The following is a 20,630-nucleotide window of genomic DNA, read 5'->3' as shown; positions in this document are numbered from 1 at the left end:
GTTTTGAGGATGTACTCCATGATATTACTAATATGCTGCAAACTTTCAAATAAAAATAATTGCCAACTTAACCTTTATTTTAGAACTGCAAAGCTGGTCTGGGGAATTTGTGAGAATACTGTTGGTGGTAGAATGAAGACCCCAGACACTATAAGCCAAACATATTGCATATCTGCATTGGATATTTTCAGTACAGGTTTTCTGGGGGTGTCCTTGGATATTTATTTAAAACAAAAAAAACAAAAAAAATGAAGTTTTCATGAAAGCACGGACTGCCTGAAACTGTAAAATCATTCCTTAAAAGTGTAGGCTTGTAAAAAAAAAAAAAAAAAAAAAATTTTTTTTTTAAATAGACAGCTGCATAAACTGTCTAAAAGGAAAATAATATCCTCATCAAATGTATTTTGAAAAATTATTTCCAAAATAAATACTGAAAAATAATTATTAAGATGAATGTGACTTTTTGTCTAAATTTGGCCTAAATATGCCTCACTCTTCTTTCTTACTTTGATGACAAAAATACATAATATAATTTAATGTGCATACTTAAGGTTTGGAACACACTTGATCTTATAGTGTTTTTCTTCAAACATCCAATATTAAAAATAAGAAAAACAACAGATTTCATTAGTTAGTATCATATTAGTGTCTAAGGAAAGAAACCTCTCAAGTCAGTGACTGCTTATAATCTTTATATGTGTTTTAAAATATATAAGACTTATTTGTCAAGGTCATATATTTAGGGACTGATACTGGTATTGTGAAAATTATCTCTGCATATTTTGTTAATAGAAAAAAAACCCCACAAAATATGTTGTAAGTTGTTGCATTTGAAATTTGATTTTCTTCTATATCCTTAGAGGCCAGGCAAGTGAAATTAAATAAGAGAATACTTGACTTAGAACAAAGTTGTTAAAAGTCAGAAAGTTTGAAAATTTTCCAGTATCTAGGTACCAGGTTGGGGTAACAATGAGTTATAAATGGGAAGATCAAAGTAAATTTTATCAAAAAGCATACTATAAAATAACTGTAGTTGTTGAAGAAAACTGAATGCTGCTTCAAATTTCAGCTAGAGAAAATTTAAGATGTGAATATTCACCAAGTTTTAGTTTTAGATATTTATTGTAGAAAGCCATAGTGGGTAATATGCCATAATCAAGCATTTAAAACTCTAAGGCCTTTATTACTTCACAGTGGGAGAGAGGGGGGAGCTAGAATTAGTCATTTTAGAGGTTGAGAATATATGAACAAAGTGATTACTGGGTAATTATCTGGTAACTGTAACAATTCTATTGGCTGTTTTTGAGTATTAGTATAGTTTTTGCTGAATTTAGAAGTTATTTTCATTTATAAAAAAAAAATCTCTTCTTTTTGTGTTTCTTTTGTTTAATTTACAGATCATGGAATCCTCCGGTACACCTTCAGTTACCCTAATAGTAGGCAGTGGCCTTTCTTGCTTGGCCTTGATCACCCTCGCAGTTGTCTATGCAGCATTATGGAGGTATGTAATCAATTAATGCACTTGAAATGGAGTGTTCTCTTATTCAGGTTAAGTCTGGCAATATGATAACCATTATGTCTCCTTTCTTTTTAATTTACTGAAAGAAATATTTTTAGAACAAAGTTAAAATTGCTGTAATTAAACTATAATAAATGAGCTTAATAATAATAATAATAAAATTCTTACCTAATTTTCTTGTATTTGCCTATGATGAGAAAATAAACAAAACATACACTTTTCTTCCCAATTCAAATGATGATAGCTTTCAACAAGTTGCTTACCCTCAACCATGGTATTCTTATCCCCCAAGTTCAGTCAATGTTTGTTTCTATTTATCCCAGTTGCTATTGAGCTTGAGAGTTGAATTGGTACAATTAAAGTAATTTCTCTGTTACAGAAATATGGTCTCCAAATTCTTAAGTTTTCAGTTTTAAACTTAAGAATTTAAACACATGCTTTCAGTATATCCCAGACAATGAGTAAATCTTCTATACTATTAATGCATTAACATAATACCACAATGCTATAGGAAAGGCCTCTTTCTTGAATGTTTCCAAAAAGTCAGATTTTGACAAATTGGTTAAAAGAAGTAAAAAATACATAAGTAAGTGGATGTGATTGAAAAACTTTGTTCTACAATATTTGAAATTGCATCAGCTTGATAGTACATGAAAATTTAGTATTTCTCTAAGATTTCTTCTATTAATAAAAATTAGACCTGTATATTTTAGACATTTTATTATGTCTACTCACATATTGATAAACGGCACATAACCAAATGGCCAAACTTCCTAACGGATTTAAAAAATGTTAAGTGTAAAACATTTCTATATTCATCTTGATTATTAAAAATGTTCCAAAAATGGTTATTATATGAGTAAGTAGACAATTGTACATTATTTCCTAAATATTTGCAATATTAAAATTGCAAAAGTAGCTAGTCCTTGTGTTTTACTGTTACTTACGTTAAAAAACAATTCAGTTGAAGTACTAATTATAATTTAATAAAGAAAGGTCATTTGATTTAACATCCTTTCCAAAAAAATGTTGTCCATTGTATTTTTCACTCTTTTGAGGATAAGAATTAATTGTCCAGGATATTAAATTGTCAACGATACTAGAATTTTCATACTTCAAACAAAAATATGTACACATTCTTGTTCCATTGACACAGGTACATAATAAAGGTTCTGACTTCCTGGGAAGGAGTTACCTGGTAGTAAAACACTGACAGAGTGAGAAAATCTGATAAAATATGGCCAATCCCATGGAATGAAAGAAATGTTTGGTCTAGGCATGGCATTATAGACAATAGAATCCAAGCTTCAGGGTTTAGTCAAGCAGACATTGCCCTGGGAATAGAAGAGCAAGATGGACAAAGGCTGGGAAGAAGACCACTTTGTCTCCCATAATTGCCTAAATGGCACTTTTTGGAAAATGAGACAGTGTTGAAGGGTCAGGACTTCAGGCGATCTCAACAGTGTCATACTTCATACTCACTGAAGTAATTAGAACTAAGTTCCATTTCTCAGTACTTAGGGTTCAGGCACCAATTCCACCTTCTTTTCACCTCTCAATACCTGTAGCTAACATTAGCATAAACATTGCCAGTATAAATAATATATAAAGAAGCACAAGATTAATTTGTCCATAATAAAGTTTTCTTTAATCCAGAAGATCCAGGGAAATCACCTATTAGTTTTCTAAGAATTACCCAAACACCTGGAAGGATCTATTAGTACTTGATGTGAAACTGAGAAGTGTAGAAGAGAGCACCAAGAAACAACATAAATTTTGATTCCTAACTTTAGTGGCTAATCAATTCATTGTCTACAAATGGAAGAATTGAAGTAGTATTAATAATTTTATGGAAGTTCCAAGATTCCTAAATTATTAAGTGAATCCTGTAGCATGAAAAATTTAATGAATGTTATAAACATTAAATTTACCTTATAATAGTACTGTATGGTATTACTGCATGGTAATACTCACGTTAGGATCCTGTGCTGCCTTTTTTTCTAATTAAAACGTTTAAGTTTAAAATTTTTTAATGGTTTATAAAATGTATGAACATCAGAATTATTTTATATATAACGTAGTGTTTTGAAAATTGTTGGTGTCCCTTATAGTTCGTTAGAAATGTTCATCAAAAAATTAATATACTAAGGTATGTTCTCTTCATCTACAAATATGTTCTGTAGAGTTATTACATCAAAGAGCAACTAAGCATATCTTTTTAATCTATATATTGAAATGCATTCACAAATTTTGTTTAAAACCTCAAATATAAAAAGTTTTGGGAGTTGAGACGTTTTATAGAAAATTTTGAGGCAATAATGTGACTCAGTATTGATGAATAATAGGAATATCTAAAAACTCTTCAGGGTGGTCAGTCTGGGTTTTTTATCACCATGATTTTCCTACTTACAGAGCAAATGATATCACAGAAACCCTTTTAATAATGTTGTCTGTGTGCTTGTGCTGTCATGAAGCCATTAACATCATATGAAGGGTCAGTTTTGTGCAGCCCTTAAACTTTTTATGTTCCATCTCTCACTCACATAAGAAGAAACAACTTAATATTTGATGATGTCTTTAGCTTCCCAGTGTGTGGTTTATTATATTTTTAGATACTGATGATGCAGGGACAAGGTTAAGCAACTCTTGAGGGCATTTTGTATTGAGAATTGGCCTAGGTTATTCCTATTTGGGTTTGTTTTGTGAAGAAAGGAAATTTTTTTATACTAAAAAATTGCTTTTTGTATTTTATTATTACTCCTGTTTTTGTTTTGTGTTCTCTTTTGAAATGTGTGATGGAATGTGGGGCTTCTGCCTAAATATTCCTCAAAGACCGAGATAGAGAAAGAACTTTGATAGATTTTATTTTCCAAAGAGTGCCTCCAGATCTCTGGCACCCTACTTAGCCCTGCACAGTAAACCCGTGCCTGCTGTGGAAAATGATTCCATGTACTAATACAAATTGAACAGCCTCAAATACACAGCAAGTACAAGTATGTCTTTTTTGTTACTGTCACTCAGTGATTTACCACTGGGTACAGTAAAGCAAAATAACCGTTACCCTTTTAGGGTAAACAGCTGGTAGAACATTTGATTCTGAGCAGTTTCCTCTATGGCTTACATCCTTGATGCACTTAAAAGTTCTGTAGCAGACTGTATATAAACACTTCTTCATAAGGGTAAAATATGGCAGACACCAAGTAATTTTCCAGCCTAATGGCAAATTATCATTTGTGGATTGGACTACTTTCTGGAGATGAAGATTCATTTTCTTGTCTTTTTCTTTTTTTTTTTTTTGGAGCAGTTAAGGAAAAGAAAAATATAAAGAGTAACAAACTATATAAAAATATTTGAGTGTATGAAATGGTGGATAAGTGTTCATGGTTTCATGAAAGTAATGGTTGCTTTCTAGTATACAAGGGGATACTTGAGAATCTGTATGGGGTTTTTCCTTTTGGTTTCTATTGATTTTATATGATAATATATATACATATACATAATGGTAATTATAGTAATTGATATATTTCCAAGAAATTTTATATTTTTAGTAAAAAAAATTATATTGATAGCAGATACAACTTCAAGTCTGTCAGAAATGCCATGTTATCCATACAAACGTCTAAAGAAAATAAAATTACTCTAAAGGACTCTAGGACATGCCATGTCACTATAAAATTGGGTCTCTAAGAATAATCTTTATTTAAAAAAACATTTTTCCTACATTTTCTTCTATAAAGGATATATTTTAGTGTTTCCTTTTCTGGATGAATTTCACCAATTTGCATGATATGGAATTCTTCTTCATCTTTCTGCTGAATTTTAAAATTGGACACTCTCTCTCTCTCTCCCTGACTAGGTACATACGCTCTGAGAGGTCTATAATTCTAATTAACTTCTGCCTGTCTATCATCTCATCCAACATCCTCATACTGGTTGGACAGACTCAGACACATAATAAGGTATGACTGGTAATTATTCTGATTCTATTTGTGTGTTTATGTTTTGACATAGAGCTGATTATTGATAATCTAAACATTCTAGATAAAATGGAGAACTTCTGACAAAAATTATTTTTAAAAATAAAATTATTTCATTAGTTTCTAAATAAAAGTATTGCCTAGTCTAGACCAGAAATACATTCCTTTGGCTTAACTTCCTGGGGTTTGAGGGGCTATTTATAATAGTAAAGATATGTTTATTAAACATTATATCAAAGCTCTGTGAGTTCAAAGCCTTGGAACATCAAAAGAACAAATTTTGATTCATTATCCTAATTGTAAATAGAATTGCCTGTGTTTTGGTCTACTTTATTAACACTGATTCCTAATAGTCAACTATAAATTGCTTACAAGCATAACATAGATCATGAAAATCTACCCCAAAGTTGTCTGTTGGCAATAACTGAAGAGAGTACTAGGTAAAAGCAACAATAGATTTTATGCTTTTCAAAAACTTTTACTTCACCAAAAACATTTCAATACTGAACCAGCATTGCAGGTCTTGAACTGCACAGTCACTTTGAGCAGAATGTAGAAGCATAGGTCCTATTCATACAAATTGGGTTCAGTTGGATGACCATGTTTTTTCCAGCAATGACTGTCAGCTTTCTTTACTAAACTACTCTGAATGCATTGTAAGAAACCCATATTAGCAATCTTAAATTAACTTACCCCAATCTCAGAGTAATTCTGGTAAACATTGCTTTGATAACTTTTGTTGATTAATCCCAGCCTGTTGTTTTCTCAACTTTTTTATTGTCAAATACTAAAACCAATAATTGAACCTTTTCCCCCCCAGAAGATGTCATTTAAAAAAAATTAATGTACTTTTCAGTAGGTTCTTTTGATAGATTAGATATTTGTAGGACATATATCAACGTCAAAGATATGGATAGTCTAATTTTGCTAACCCATGCTCCTAAGACTGCTGATTACCACCCAAGGAATCTGATTTTGGGTCTGGGTAGTTAGGGCCTAGGAATCTGCTTAGGTGATTCTAATGAAGCTTTCTTCTTGAACCATATTGGTCTTGGACAGGGGGAGAGCCCAAGGGGGAGGTCACTACCCCTGAAGGACCAAACAAAAACAATTAACAACCCAGTAAAGAGCCCTGTGGAAGTAAAAAGAACTTTCATGTATTTGAATGTTCTGTTTTTTCCTATTTATGACTATGTAACATAAATTTAAAAGTATATATAAATGGGGAAAGGGAAAACAGGAAGTAAGGAGAAAGAACAAAGGTTGAGGAAGATGCCAGCTGGAATTAGGAGAGGAGAAAGAAATGTACAAATAACCAACAGCGGGGAAAGTGGGGATAAACATTGGCACAAGCTGGGAAGGAAAAGGGAAGTGAGGGGAAGTTAAGTAGAGTTGGGGAGAAGATGGGACTGTAAATCCTCAGGAATTACTAAATTACTTATCTCACCCTTACCGTTTTGGCTTTTACCTGGGCAGGGCTTCAGATCCCATAGAAAGGCTCATTTACTTCTTAATACCTATTCACAATTCTTAAACTGTTTGTCCTTGAAACTCCATGCAGAAGAGGAGAGCTTTCCCTCTGGAGTAGAAATTATTTATTGGGTCTGGGAATCAGAAAAAAATCAAGCTAGAGTTAGCTAAAGCACATAGTTTAAGTTTTTTGTTTTTTGTTTCTGTTTTTTTCACCAAAGCCCCCTTTCCTGTCTTTGTTTACCCTCCAAACACTCATTACAATATGGAAAACTACCTGATCTTCAGTAGGAAATGTGCTTTTAAGGCTGTTTCATGCCTTATGGCAAAGTTTTTACAAGTTCTAAGCCAAATGGTCAAATGGTAGAATTTTTCACAAGGTTTATTACATATTACAGTGATTATTGTCTAAATCATTCCTGTCCAATAGAAATATAATGTAAGCCACAAAGGTAAGTTACATATGCAATTATTTTATTAGCCACATTAAAAAGTAAAAAAAGACAGGTGAAATGAATTTTAATAATATATGTAACACAGTGTATCCAAGAGATGACCATTTCAACATAAAATTAATATTTTTAAATGCTAATACAATATTTTATAATATTTTTATTAAGTCTTCAGAATTGATGTTTATTTTATACTTCCAATACATCTCAGTTCAGACTAGTTACATTTTAAGTGCTCAGCAGCTACGTGCAGCCAGTGACCACCATATTATATAGGTCTACATGGTAATAATATTCAGAAACTAGTCTTAAGATACTACATTCTTGGCCATTTTGCCTTTCCCAACTTTTTAATGTCCTTGTTTTTTCATGGAGATGTCTTTTTGATATTTGCAAATATTAGGAACATCAAAGGCAAGATAAGACAAGTCTAGTTTTACTTTTCATTTCTGATTAAAAAGAATGCCTGGTTTGGGCTTAGAAAAAAAAAAAAGTTTCCCCAGGTAATTATCTATAGAGTAGATTCCATGTGGTTTTGGGACCATAGTAGTTCTGTTCCAGATAGCCTGTGCTAATCTGTGCTGCTACAGTTACTGATGCTTGTAGGGGAGGAGCTTTTGGTAGGTGGTAGTAATGATGAGAAATTATTGGTTTCTCTTATGCTATGTTAATTTTGCTTTATTGGCTCTGAGTAGATGATTCTGCAAGCCTAGGACAATTCGCTATATCGTTGTGACTAGAAGGGGAAAATATGAACACTGGGATTTTATTTTTAGTCATTCTTAACAATATCAATTTTCTGGGGAAAATAATCATATATTTTATCATGATGTGCTGAATTGAATTAAATTGACCCTACTTCATTTTATATGTGAAATAGCAGTATGTGAAAGCTACACCTTTCTGACTATATTTGGGATTAGTGATTTTTTTAAAAAAAGAAAAAATACAAAATGTATTATCTGTATAAACTTATGATCTGTATAACCTCCAGGAAAGTATTTTAAAAAGGTAAAATATTGTTCACCGGTACAGTATTTTATTTAGGTAGTGTGTAGGACCTCATTGCTGCTGTGGGCATTTTATAATTGATCAGATTCCTGTCTTTGACTTCCCTGGTAAGTTTTGATTGATGCTTTAGTATTCCACATTTGGAAAAATGGAAACATGTGGGAGAGCTTCTTGATGAACAAGTTATTTGGTACTGCCTCTAAGAGTTGTCATGGCTAGTTTGTGTGAAAACAGGTATTTGGCGCTGATGTCCAGAATAGTTTTGAAGTGTCATATTCGGGTCTTTCTCTGAACTGCTTGTTGAAATATAATTAACTCAGTTGTCTCACTACTGAATATTTCTTTTGAGTTAGGATAGAAACAAGCTAAAATTCATTGTTCGAAGTATGAGGTATTCAAATCTTTAAGCTATAGATTCAGTTGCTAGAAGCAAAGTAAGAAATCAAATGCAATTTCTTGTATCTCTTAAGATACATTTATAAAATTTACTGATAACCTACGTCATTATATTTCAAACGTTCTCATAAAGGGTCATTGCCCTTTGATATGTTTGTATAATTTAACCAAGATGTTCTTATATCACTGAAATGTTGTTTGTGAAGAAGTATGCAATTTTTTTTTAAACTGTGTAGACTCTTTTTGGTCCTACTGTTTTGCAGAAAACAAAGATTATTTCGGAAACATATTCAGAATATGGTTTTCTTAATCACAAAATATATATCTGCTTCTCTCTAAAAGACTTTGAAATGATTTATCATATAAAGACTTCATAATATGCTTTTTAACTGATGAAAGCCAAATTTGGCAAAACTCTTTTTTTTTTTTTTTGGTTAGACAGTAGTAGCCACCCAATAAGTTTGAAATGCTAAGAGAGAGCTTCTCTCCCACAACCTCACTACCAGGTTATAATGAAGGCAAGTCAAGTCCAGATTCTATCACACAGTTAGATATTTTTTAGATAAACACTTATTAGCATATCAGAAACAAACCTGTTTTAAAAGCTCAGTGAAAATCCTAGATCTTTGTCATTTTAGATACTTTGACCACATGTTGTGTGCAACATTCACTTGAGGTAGACATAGCAACACTTTAGAAGCAGTCTTCTGGGCCCTTCAGTCGCCATGATGCAATCAGAATTCCTCCTACTCTCATGTCTGGACACAGAATGACTGGTAATAAAATTGTGGGCCCCATCTCTAAGACACGCTGGATATAGGCTTCAATGAAATCGTTCATATAGTCACATCAGGAGTAAGAAGTGTTTAACTATATTAGCTGATCCACATATCCTTAAGCCTTTATTTTCATCAAAGGGAGCCCATTACTACACCCACTATAGTAATTAACCAGACACTAGTTCATCAGTAAAGATCAACCTTTTATATTCAGTTTGATGAGTAAAGTGTTGAGTGTGGACAGATCTACCTAGATCAAAAGGACTTGGGCGTTGCCACCTCTGGAATATGGCCGTTTTGAATATAGTGCCCGCTGACCACCATGTTGTGTGCATTCCTGGACAGCTTCTAGAATTAAGGTTACACTGACTGACACATAATAGTATCATTCGGAGAATACCAAAGTGTTATGAAATAAATGATAGGTATCCTAAAAGGACATCCTAAAAGTTAAGTATTTGAAAAATAATAGTCAACTGTGAGAAGGCAAAGTTAGACACTAACTTTAGTCGTAAGAGACCCAGCAAAAGTTCCCATTGACATATCACGGGGGGCTTCCCAAATTATTTCAGATGGGTAAACATCATTTCCTCAACACTAGGAGGAATTTATCTCATGTTTCTTTATGTGTGGACAATCTAATTATATAATGAGCTATGTCTTTTAATTTGTTCTTACAAAAAATACAAAAATTCTCTACGTTGGAGCACTTTTTAAGAGTCAATACTCTACAAAGTTTTTTTTTTTTCCTTCATCTCATGTTTATTTACCTTTTATAAAATGTTGTTTTTGTTCTGTAGTTTGTATAGAGATAATTAGGAAAGATAGGCCAAACTAAAAGGCAGTGGTCATTCTAATGGAGGATGTTCTTGTGTTGTCAGGATGATGGTTTATTTTAGAAATAAAATCTTGAATTTGAATACCTTTAATTGGGTGAAGCACCCTCTGATGCACCTATTTCTTCTATGACTTTCTTTGGCTGAAGACCCAGATTCTTCACCCATTTACCTACATGTGTGGCCTCTGAATGTGTATGTGTTCAGTTTCTGAGGAGGAATATTGAGTATGTGTTTTCAGCTACCCGTTCTGCCCTTCCTAGTACCCTCTGAAACAGTCTGCCCCTCCTCTTGAGATTCAGTGCTCTGCATGCTGCCCTGGGAGAACCATCTCTTGGGTGGTGATGGTTGAATAGGCACTTTAAGCCAGAGAGACCTAAGCGCCCTAAGCCTGCCACTTTCTAGTTACATGATCTTGAGTATGCTATTCAGTCTCTCTGGACCTTAACTTCTTGTTAAGGCCTCCCTTACAGTGGTGTTGTCAAGGTAACATGAGATGGTACCTATGAAGCACTCTAAAGCACTCCTTAAACAGTAACTGTGATTATGGTATGATGATTCCCAGGTGTGCATCTGATTTATACTTTCCTGAGCTTCAGACTTCCTCTTGTCCAATTTTCTGCTCACTACCAAATTCACCATTTGTGTCCCTGCTCCACAGTCCAACACATTATATATAAATTGAACATATTTCCTCTGGGCTCCAACTCAGTTACATAAGCTGGGACTCTGCTTAAGCCTTAATGTCTCCTCCTCCCTCACGTAGTAGATCCAGTAAGTCCGCCTCCCCTCTCCCCACCCCGCCCTGTGCCAGTTACACCCTCACATGCTTCTCAAAGCCAGCTTTTTCCTCTGTCAGGTACTAACCATCGTCAGTGGTCTACCATTTCCAGCATCATTAAACACACTCTCTACCTTGTAGCCCAAGTCATGGAGCGAAAATTCAAATCAAACCACTTCACTTCCCTGTGCATTTGTTGCTGCTGTCTCACCTCCTTACAGAAGTGACTTTCAAACTGCTCAGACACAAGCAGTGCAAAATGTTTTATTTATCTATGAAGGTTTCTATTCACTGATTTTCTTGCATTAATATATTGGGGCTCAGAAATAAATTTTATTGAGAAAGAGTTCTGTAGCTTATAAAACTTGAGAAACCTTGAACATGACCTATGCTGACCTCTCCATTCTCATTCTGTTTTACTGACTTTTTTCATACCCGCAACATCAAACTGCTTATAGTTTGTCAAAATTACTTTATGGATTCTTGTTCCTTGCTACCCTTCAGCCTGGAGTACCGTTACTCTCTTCCACCCCACCTGATTTTCCAAACGTCTTTATCTGGCTCGTGCTCATTCTCGGACACTGCTCAATCCTTTCCTGTATAGGAAACCCTTCTCTATCTTCTACTCTTAGGTACACTGGCTTTGGGGCTCTATGATTTACAGTGCATACTTACAGTCTTTTATTACATTACCCGTTTCTAACGAGACTATTCTTAGGGCAGGACTAGGTTACATTTATTCTTAAATTTATTGCCAACATATAGTCTGAGTGCATAAAGTTTATAGTATTTATTGGATGAATGAGTACATGCATTTATTTGAGTCCATCATTTGGGCCTCTACCTCTGAAGCTAATAGTTGTAGTTAGTTTTATAAGGATTAGGGTTTCCCACTGTACACAGAATCTAAGCCAATATGGTGATAAAGACTATTTTCCTGCAGCTTGTTTTAAGCTCTAAGTGATTGATGGCATATTTAAAGGTGATCTGGTTCCTGGGCTTTAGTTAAGGAGACTCTGAAACCTAACAAATGTGAAACTTCTGACTTGATAAGTCATGGAAAATAATGTTGATAATCTTCAAAAGAAATGTGCTTATTCATAATTCCTGTCATAGAACTCATTTCTTGCCAGTAATGTCCCAAATGTATGTTTATTATGTCTCAAATGTGTGTGTGATCCTAATGGCTGAAGCTAAAGCTTCCTATTTAGATTTATGAAAATCTAATTTATTGACTTGCTATGATGTTTGTAAAAGGATTTGAATGCAGTAAGCTTATGTGTGATTCATTTGAGTCCATTTTGAGGTATCCTACTAATTCTGCCAAGGCTCTTCTAGATTCTGAAAACCTTTATTTAACCAGGGAACAGAATGGTTGGTTAGTTTCCTGATTTTCCTAGGCTCCCAGCAATGAAAGACTATATTGTTCACAAAGTGACAGTGCGCTTTAACCTTCTTATCCCCTGATTATACATTTCTAGTTTTGTGTGGTAGGAGTCAAATCACATTATCAAAGTCAATTTCAAAATAGGGCAAAAGATCAATATGAAGGATCGGTTTGAAACCAGCAAAGAAAATGAAAGTGGAATTATTTGACAATAAGGAGGTTACTAAAATGGTTTGAGATATCAGGAGCCAGATAACCAAGAACACTCAATGTGTGTTCTTAGGTCAAACTACAAGCTGGGCAAAAGTCCCAGAGTGAGCATTCATTCAGCAGGGGAGAAGTAGATCATAATCGCAGGGTTCAATGCTGGTAGTTGCTTTGGAGATGCCAGGCCTACTCCCTTTTTTTTTTTTCTTTTTTTTAAAAGCTTTTATTTATTTGAGAGAGAGAGCGAGAGCGAGAGAAGGAGCAGAGTGAGGGGCAGAGGGAGAGGGAGAAGGCTAAGCAGGGAGCCTGACTTGGGACTTGATCCCAGAGTCCTGGGATCATGACCTGAGCCAAAGGCAGATGTTTAACCGACTGAGCCACCCAGGCACCCCATGCCAGGCCTACTCTGATTACCTTTGTTCATTCATCCTCAAGCAGCAGAACTGTTCTCCAGGTAATATAAAGAGACTCCTTGATGTGGCCAATTCCTAGTCTCTATCCTTGCTACCCCACTTTAGAACTGGCTTTCATGATTTCTCAGTTGGACTACCATAACATTCTTTGAACTTTGGTCTGCTCATTTAGCTTTTGTTTATGTAATCTCGTCTTTCATATTACGTGAAAAATACCTTAAATTTAAATAAAAAGTAAATGCCTGATTATACCATTCCTTGGCTTTAAACTCTGCAGTGGGTCTGTAGGACTCATGAGATTAACTGCATTTTCTGATCATCACCCACATTCAGAGCTATCGCTAGTACATAAACTGACTTCATGGGAAATAAAAGGGCATTCCTTCTGGGTAGATGAGTTATAAAAATACCCTTTTCGCTCCAGGATGAGACAGCCTTTAGAAGGGCTTTTGGTCTTCCATTTGTGCTCTCTGCTGGGGGAGAGGGGCTGTCTCTGTGCTTTCCAGGGTATCCCACCACTGGAGTCGCTCTTGCCGTGTGCCTCTGTACTTATTTTTACTTTGCCTGATACAGTCCTACCACTTTTTAGGAGTTGGCTTACGTACATCATCTCAGTGAAGTCTGCCAATACTCCTTTCTGCTTCCATAGTACATGGTATATACCTCTGTTGTCAGCACCAATCACATTATTCCATAACTATTCATTTTCTGATCAGTCTTGCCCACTGTACTGTGGTTCTCAAGGGTGGTGTTTTCCCTCGTGTTTCTAGGCTTTGAAACCACTAATATTAGTACTTGTTTTATACGTGGCATAAACTTAATAAGTGCTGAATGAATGAATGAAGCAATGAAGGATAGTGTAACAGGACTACAGCCACTTCAACATTAGAGCCCTATTTGAAATAATTTCAACCCAGATCAATTTTTTTTGTGTTAATATTTTGTTTTATGATGAGAGAAAGGAGTTGAGGGAAACACTAAAGACTTACAGAACACTTTTGAGACCTTCCTTTGATGAGAGATGATTGAGTTGAATTGGATTTTATCTTGATTCAGGAATATCTGAAAGAATTTGAGAACTTAAGTGACTCTCAAGGAGTCTTATAAAAAAGGTTGAAGATTATCTATTTTTCTCCCCTAGAATCAAGCTAATAGAGAAATTAAAAATTTCTCTGTATGTATATCTTCTTACCCTCCCTCTTCTCAATACATAATATGAACTGCTCAGAAGTTTGGCTAATGTTAGCAAGGAAGCCGTGTTGTATGATTAGAGCTAATAATGTTTATGAGAATTCTGAATACACGGTAAAGTACTGAAGTGCTAAAAAAAAAAAAACATATAAAGTGAATTATTTATTTTTTTTTAAGATTTTATTTATTTATTTGACAGAGAGAGAGAGTGAAAGCAGGAACACAAGCAGGGGGAGTGGGAGAAGGAGAAGCAGGCTTCCTGCTAAGCAGGGAGCCCGATGCGGGGCTCGAATCCCAGGACCCTGGGATCATGACCTGAGCCGAAGGCAGACGCTTAACGACTGAGCCACCCAGGCGCCCCTAAAGTGAATTATTTTAAATCACATATTCTCACAACAGTCAGAGGCCCTTGAGATAAGATTATAATAGAGTTTTCAGTGGTCCATTATACCAACTTTGAGGCTATACCTCTCTAGGGTGAATATGGGATGAAGAGAGGAGGGTTGAGGTTATTACTAAAGCTCATTGACCAAGGCAAAATTTGTCTCAGTGTGAGACTGGTGGAAAGTATAGGAGAGAACTCCTTTCACAAATACTTCAGGATCTAATTCAAGGGTTGGCAAGCTTTTGGGGTAAAGGGCTGTATAGTGAAGATTTTAGGTTTTGTGGATCATACTGTCTCTGTCACAGTGACTCAATTTTGCTGTTGTAGCTCAAAAGTAGCCCTAGACATAAAGAAATGGGTGTGGTTGGATTTAGAGAGAAGAACTGTAATGTAAGGTGGGGACAGGCCATCTTTAGGCTGATGGTTTTATGTAAAAATGACCTTCAGTTCTGAAGTTGTCTACCCAAGGTTTAGTCTGTGTAGCCTGCAGAACTAGAACAGGAGACCTTTGGCAGTTTCTGAAAAGGCTTCTGCAGAGATAAAAAGGAAGTGAAAAATACTTTGAATTCCTTCCTTGGGAGCAAGAACTAAACAGAATTTCTTCACATATGGTGACTATTAGTTACCAGTATATAAAAATTAAAATAAAACATGAATCAAATCACTCTCGACCAAGCAGGACATTTTATGAATTGAAGAAGCTAAAAGTGGGTAACAAATGCCCAGTGCATGAGACAACAAAGCTGACTCTCTTTGTAGAAGAAAACTTCTTAACATTCAGCCATAAATGTGAAAACCCCTATTAAAAAAAAGTCTCCCACCTGGCAGTCTTGGACAGAAAGTAACATCTGACACAGAAAATAGGGATGGCAGAGTCCAGCTAATTCTTCACTAAAGTCACCATAGAACAGAGTTCTTTTTTTTTTTAGCCTCTCAGCCTCTGGTCCTCACTCTTCCTAAAAGCTGGATTATTATTATTACGTATATTCTATCATAAGCATTGCTATGGTAAACTTTAGAGCTAAAGCACAAACACTAGTAATGCCTATTACCAGAAAAAAATAAGCATGTTTGAAGATTAAATTCTGGTTTTCACTCCTTTTGTGATGCTAGCCAGTTAATTTTAAACATTAAGCCTTAAAGAAAGAAGTAGGCATATGACTGAGTTGAGTCTAGTTCTTAACTATAAAATTTAAGATGTATGAAAATCAGAGTAAATTAAAATATTTGTAGTCATCCTAGGTTGCTAGTGTACTGAGTCAAAGATTAAGGTTTCAATTGTAATGTAAAGAAGAAATGATTAACAGGAGAAATACAATGATAAATTTTAATTCATGAATATTCATGATGAGGGCCTGTTTATGCATTCTGTGTTAAACCACAATATACATAGTTTTTATATATCTCTATAGATGGATGTGTCTTTGGTACATGATACATCAGTATATGTATACAATTAGGACTAGAATTTTAAATGAACGTGTATTTTACATTCTTATTGTTAATTACATTTTATTTGTATTTCAAAGTGATTTTTTCCTAATGGGTAGGAATGCTACATATGGCTTTTACAAAATATGAATTAATTCTATTTTCCTGGTTTTCTTTCTCATTTACTTCTTATTTCTTTCTGTTCAGAAACTTTTGTTATATATTCTCCTAACTTTCAAAATGAAGTGAATCCTTTATACCTCAGTGAATCCTCTATACCTAAGAAAGAGCACCCTTTATAGAAATGGAATAGAAAATCTGTATTATCTATTACTGCATAACAAATTACCTCAAACCTAGTGCCATAAAAGTAAATACAATCCTCACGGTTTCTGAGTCAGGAATTTGGGAACCATCTACAGGGGCAGTTCTCTCTCAGCATCTCCCATGAGGCTGCAGTCCAGATGTGAGAGTAACAGTCATCTGAAGGCTTGATTGGGGCTGGAGGATCTGCTGTAAGGTGGCTCATCATTCCAGGTGTAATGGGAGCGTCACTTATTCTAAATGAGGAGTTTTTAAGCTTTACCATTTACCGGCCCTGTACCATTTGTCAAGTTATTTAACCATTCTCCATACACCAGCCTAGTGATCTTTTTAAATTGTAGATCAGTTTATTACCCTTGTCTGCTTAAAACCCTTCAATTAAAATAAGTGAAGTTTCTCTTACACCTGGAATGAAATCCAAAACCCATAACATGGCCCACAGGCTCCTAAATGACCTGGGCTCTAAGTACTACTCCCACCTCACCACCTCATATTCATTACTTTTCCTTTCACTGTATTCCTGTCATGCTGGCCTCCCACTAGGATCACTATAGAAGTAGCTAATAAGCCATCAACCAGGTGACCATATGCCCGGTTTGTGCCTCTTGTCCTGGTGCGGTTATTGCAAGGCCACTTACAGAAGTGCCCCATCAATTATATGCTTTGCCTGGCATACAACTGTTTCCCCTGCCTCAGGGCTTTCTCACATATCTCTCCCTCTGCTACACTTCGTCGTCTTTCATTCTTAGGCTAGCCTAGTTAACTTATACATGCCCTTTTCAGAGAAGACTTCCCTGAAATCCCATTTCCAAGTCAAAACACTACAGTAGTTTTCTCATTACTCTTTCTCAAGGAACCCATTATTTTCCTTATAACCATTGCTTTAATTTGCCATCTTATTTTTATTTAAGTTCAGAAGGGAAGGGACATTCTCTACTTGATTTATACTACATACCTAATGCCTGGCACAGTGCATAGCACATAGCAGCAAGCACCCATTAAATATTTTTCATTGCATGAAGGGCATGTCTAACTCTCTGTTGTTAATTGTTCTTTTCTAATCTAGCAGTGGGTAGGGGATGTTTTGAGGATCAAGTAAAATCACACCTAGGATACAACAAACTGGGTACAATAAACTTTTAATTGAGGTAACATTTACATACAGTGAAATGCACAATGAATCAATTGATGAGTTTTGACCAACATGTACCTATGTAACCAATACCACAGTCAAGATATGAAACATTACCATCACCCTAGAAAGTTATCTCTGCCCTCTCCCAGGCAACCCCTGTTCCCCACGGCCACCATTGCTCTGATTTCTGTCCTCATACATCAGTTCTGTCTGTTTAGGAATTTCATATAAATGGAATCATATGAGTACCTTTTTGGTCTAGCTTTTTTCATTCAGTATATTTTTGAGGTGCAACTATATTGTTTTGTGTATTCTTAGTCAATTCTGTTACACTGCTGAGTATTATTCTCTTGTACGAATGTAACACAGTTTGTTGATCCATCCTCCAAATGGTAGGGCTTCAGGTTGTTTTCAGTTTTTTTTTGTTACTGTGAATAAAGCTGCTTTAAACTACATGTACAAGTTTTTCTGTGATCATATATTCTTATTTCTCTTGGATAAATACCTAGGAGTAGAATTACTGGGTTAAAGGCAAGTTAGAGTATTTTTAACTTAAAAAAAAACTGAACAGATTTCCAAAATTATTGTACTGTCTTATATACTAACCAGCAATCTGTGATAGTTCAGTGTTCCATTTCCTTGCCAACACTTCAATTTACATTTTCTTAATAGCTAATAAGGTTTAGTATCTTTTCATGTGCTATATTATAGGCCCTTTTATGTTCATTGCTGGGAAGTCTCTGCTCAAGTCTTTCCTCCCTTAATAAGTAGGATTGTTTTTTTATTACTGCTTTGTAAGGAGTTTTTGAAATGTATTTGGGATACAGGTCTTTTGTTATATATATATATATATATATTTTTTCATATATATGACATTATACCTACATATTATTTTCTTTCAGTCTGTGGCTTACCTTTGCATTTTATTAATGGCATCTTTTGCTGAGTAGAAGTTTTTAATTTTGTGAAGTGTACTTTATCATATTTCTCTTTGTGTTTTGTGAGTTCTCTGTAAGAAAGATCTTTGCTTACTCTTTAAGGTCATGAAGATATTCTTCCATATCATTTTCTATAAGCCTTATAGTTTTACCTTTAATGTAGATCTCTCATATGTCAAATTATTTCTTTGTGTATGATACGATGTATGGGTTGGGGCTCATTTCATTCCATATGGATATCCAAAAAGACACTTTTCCCCCATTGAATTGCTTTGAAAAAAATATTAAGTCTAGAAATCAGAAAATTTGAATTCTCTAACTTCATTCTTTTTCAAGATTTTTTTGTCTACTCTAGATCCCTTGTCTAGATCCTTTTTTCTAGAACTGATAACTGTTTTCAATAACTGTTAAGTTAGTGGCAGTGGGTATGGCTCTGCTTCATGAAATAGAATTGTAAAGGTTTTATGACCAATTAGATAAGGTTACCGAGAAAGAAGGGGGCATCACTAATTGTGGTGTTCCTTTGAGCTATGACCTAATGCTCATGTTTTAAGTTGAAGAAAAAGTGGAAGAGAATCAGGAGTACATAGGACAATCTGTATCCTTCTCTAGGGAAAATACTCAGTTCCAAGCAATTTTTCCCTTCCTTTTTGTTGTCCTTCAGTCTGTCACTCTTTTGGGACTTTTTACTTGATTAGTTCCTAAATATGTTTTCTTTAAAAAGTGGAACTTTAAAAAAAATGCTGTGTATTTCTATCAAAACATACACAGTTAAAGACTTAACTTTCTTTAAATTTCTTGAGCTTTTTAATTATCAGCTGAGAGCAAAATTGTGTCTAAGATCAAAAGTCCATGGACCACGTTCTCTTCAGGCATGTAGCCATGTCTCTTTATGTTCTTTATGACTAGATATACACAAAGAGTAGTATTTGTAGAGAGTTAGAAAGTAAGTAGCTGTGCTCCTCTCCAGAAAATCAGAGACTAGTGACACACTTCTTATATGGAAGCAAAAAGTATTTCTCAAGTGAAGGGGAGAAAGAGAGCACGAGGAACAGAATTTATGCCAAGCAAACCACCTCTGACTTCACTTCCAATGAATGAGAACAAGTTTTAAAACCCATCAGTGAATATTCTGTCTAGAAACCATTTATGTTTTAAATTTCACTGACAAGATTTTTTTGTTTTTTTAATGTATAGGCAGTATTCTGTGTCTGGCTTCCTTTAAATTGGTCAACATCCAAATATCTGAAAATAGCCACTCTTTTGCCTATTAATGCAGACATAATGAAAATTGCTATTCAAAATCTAAAATAAGACATTTACCAATATACCATTAATAGACTCTGGTCCTTTTTAATAATAAAGTAATAGCATGGGTGCGTTATTTTTTTTTTCCCCAAATACTGAGAACAATCCTGTTGTATTTAACGTGTGTTTTACTATTAGAAAGCTTTTCTAAACAGCCCTGGGAGGCTGTATCAATGACATGGAAACATGAGTATGTAGCATAACTATTTCTGTTATTATCCTTTTTTTTTTTTTTAGTTTCTAACTTGTCAAGAAAAAGTGGTGCATTTTTGATCATTAAATCCTAAAGTTATAAATCTTATAATCATTTCCTGGATTTTCTTTGTTGGGTGTCTTTCCTTATTCAACAAGGACTGATTTTTTTTTCCCCCTGAAATGTGTTTATATTCTATCCTGTATCCATTTGCATCTCTGCAAATCCTGCATCAGGCAGTCCTCTCATTTGGCTTCATTAACTGTTGGTTGTAAATAAAAAGTGCCATCTGAAGTAAACAAAATACTGTTTACCTCTTTCCACTGCTAGTAAGTGGTGATAAACTCAGTTGAAAACAAATGGCAAATACACAATACACAGATGGGGAAAATGTTAATTATTTTCCATTTTGTCTGCTGATGATGTTCAAAATTTAGTTGACTGGTCTGCATTAGGGCCTCAAAGGGAGATGGTGTGAATTTTGTGAGAGAAGTACA

General features: G+C 34.7%; 1 protein-coding gene across 1 annotated transcript in view; it reads left to right on the top strand.

Annotated features, from left to right (window-relative positions):
• The window catches only part of ADGRB3 (adhesion G protein-coupled receptor B3), a 709,573-nt gene that overhangs the window by 553,641 nt on the left and 135,302 nt on the right, over positions 1 to 20,630 (top strand). The window contains exons 19-20 of the mRNA XM_021691966.2: positions 1,398 to 1,501; positions 5,376 to 5,478. Of these exons, the coding sequence (XP_021547641.1) occupies positions 1,398 to 1,501; positions 5,376 to 5,478 (207 nt within the window). The remainder of the gene's footprint in view (positions 1 to 1,397; positions 1,502 to 5,375; positions 5,479 to 20,630) is intronic.

The sequence above is a fragment of the Neomonachus schauinslandi genome, chromosome 8, assembly GCF_002201575.2.
Source record: "Neomonachus schauinslandi chromosome 8, ASM220157v2, whole genome shotgun sequence".
Lineage (NCBI taxonomy): Eukaryota > Metazoa > Chordata > Mammalia > Carnivora > Phocidae > Neomonachus > Neomonachus schauinslandi.
This window is presented reverse-complemented; position numbering and strand designations above follow the sequence as displayed.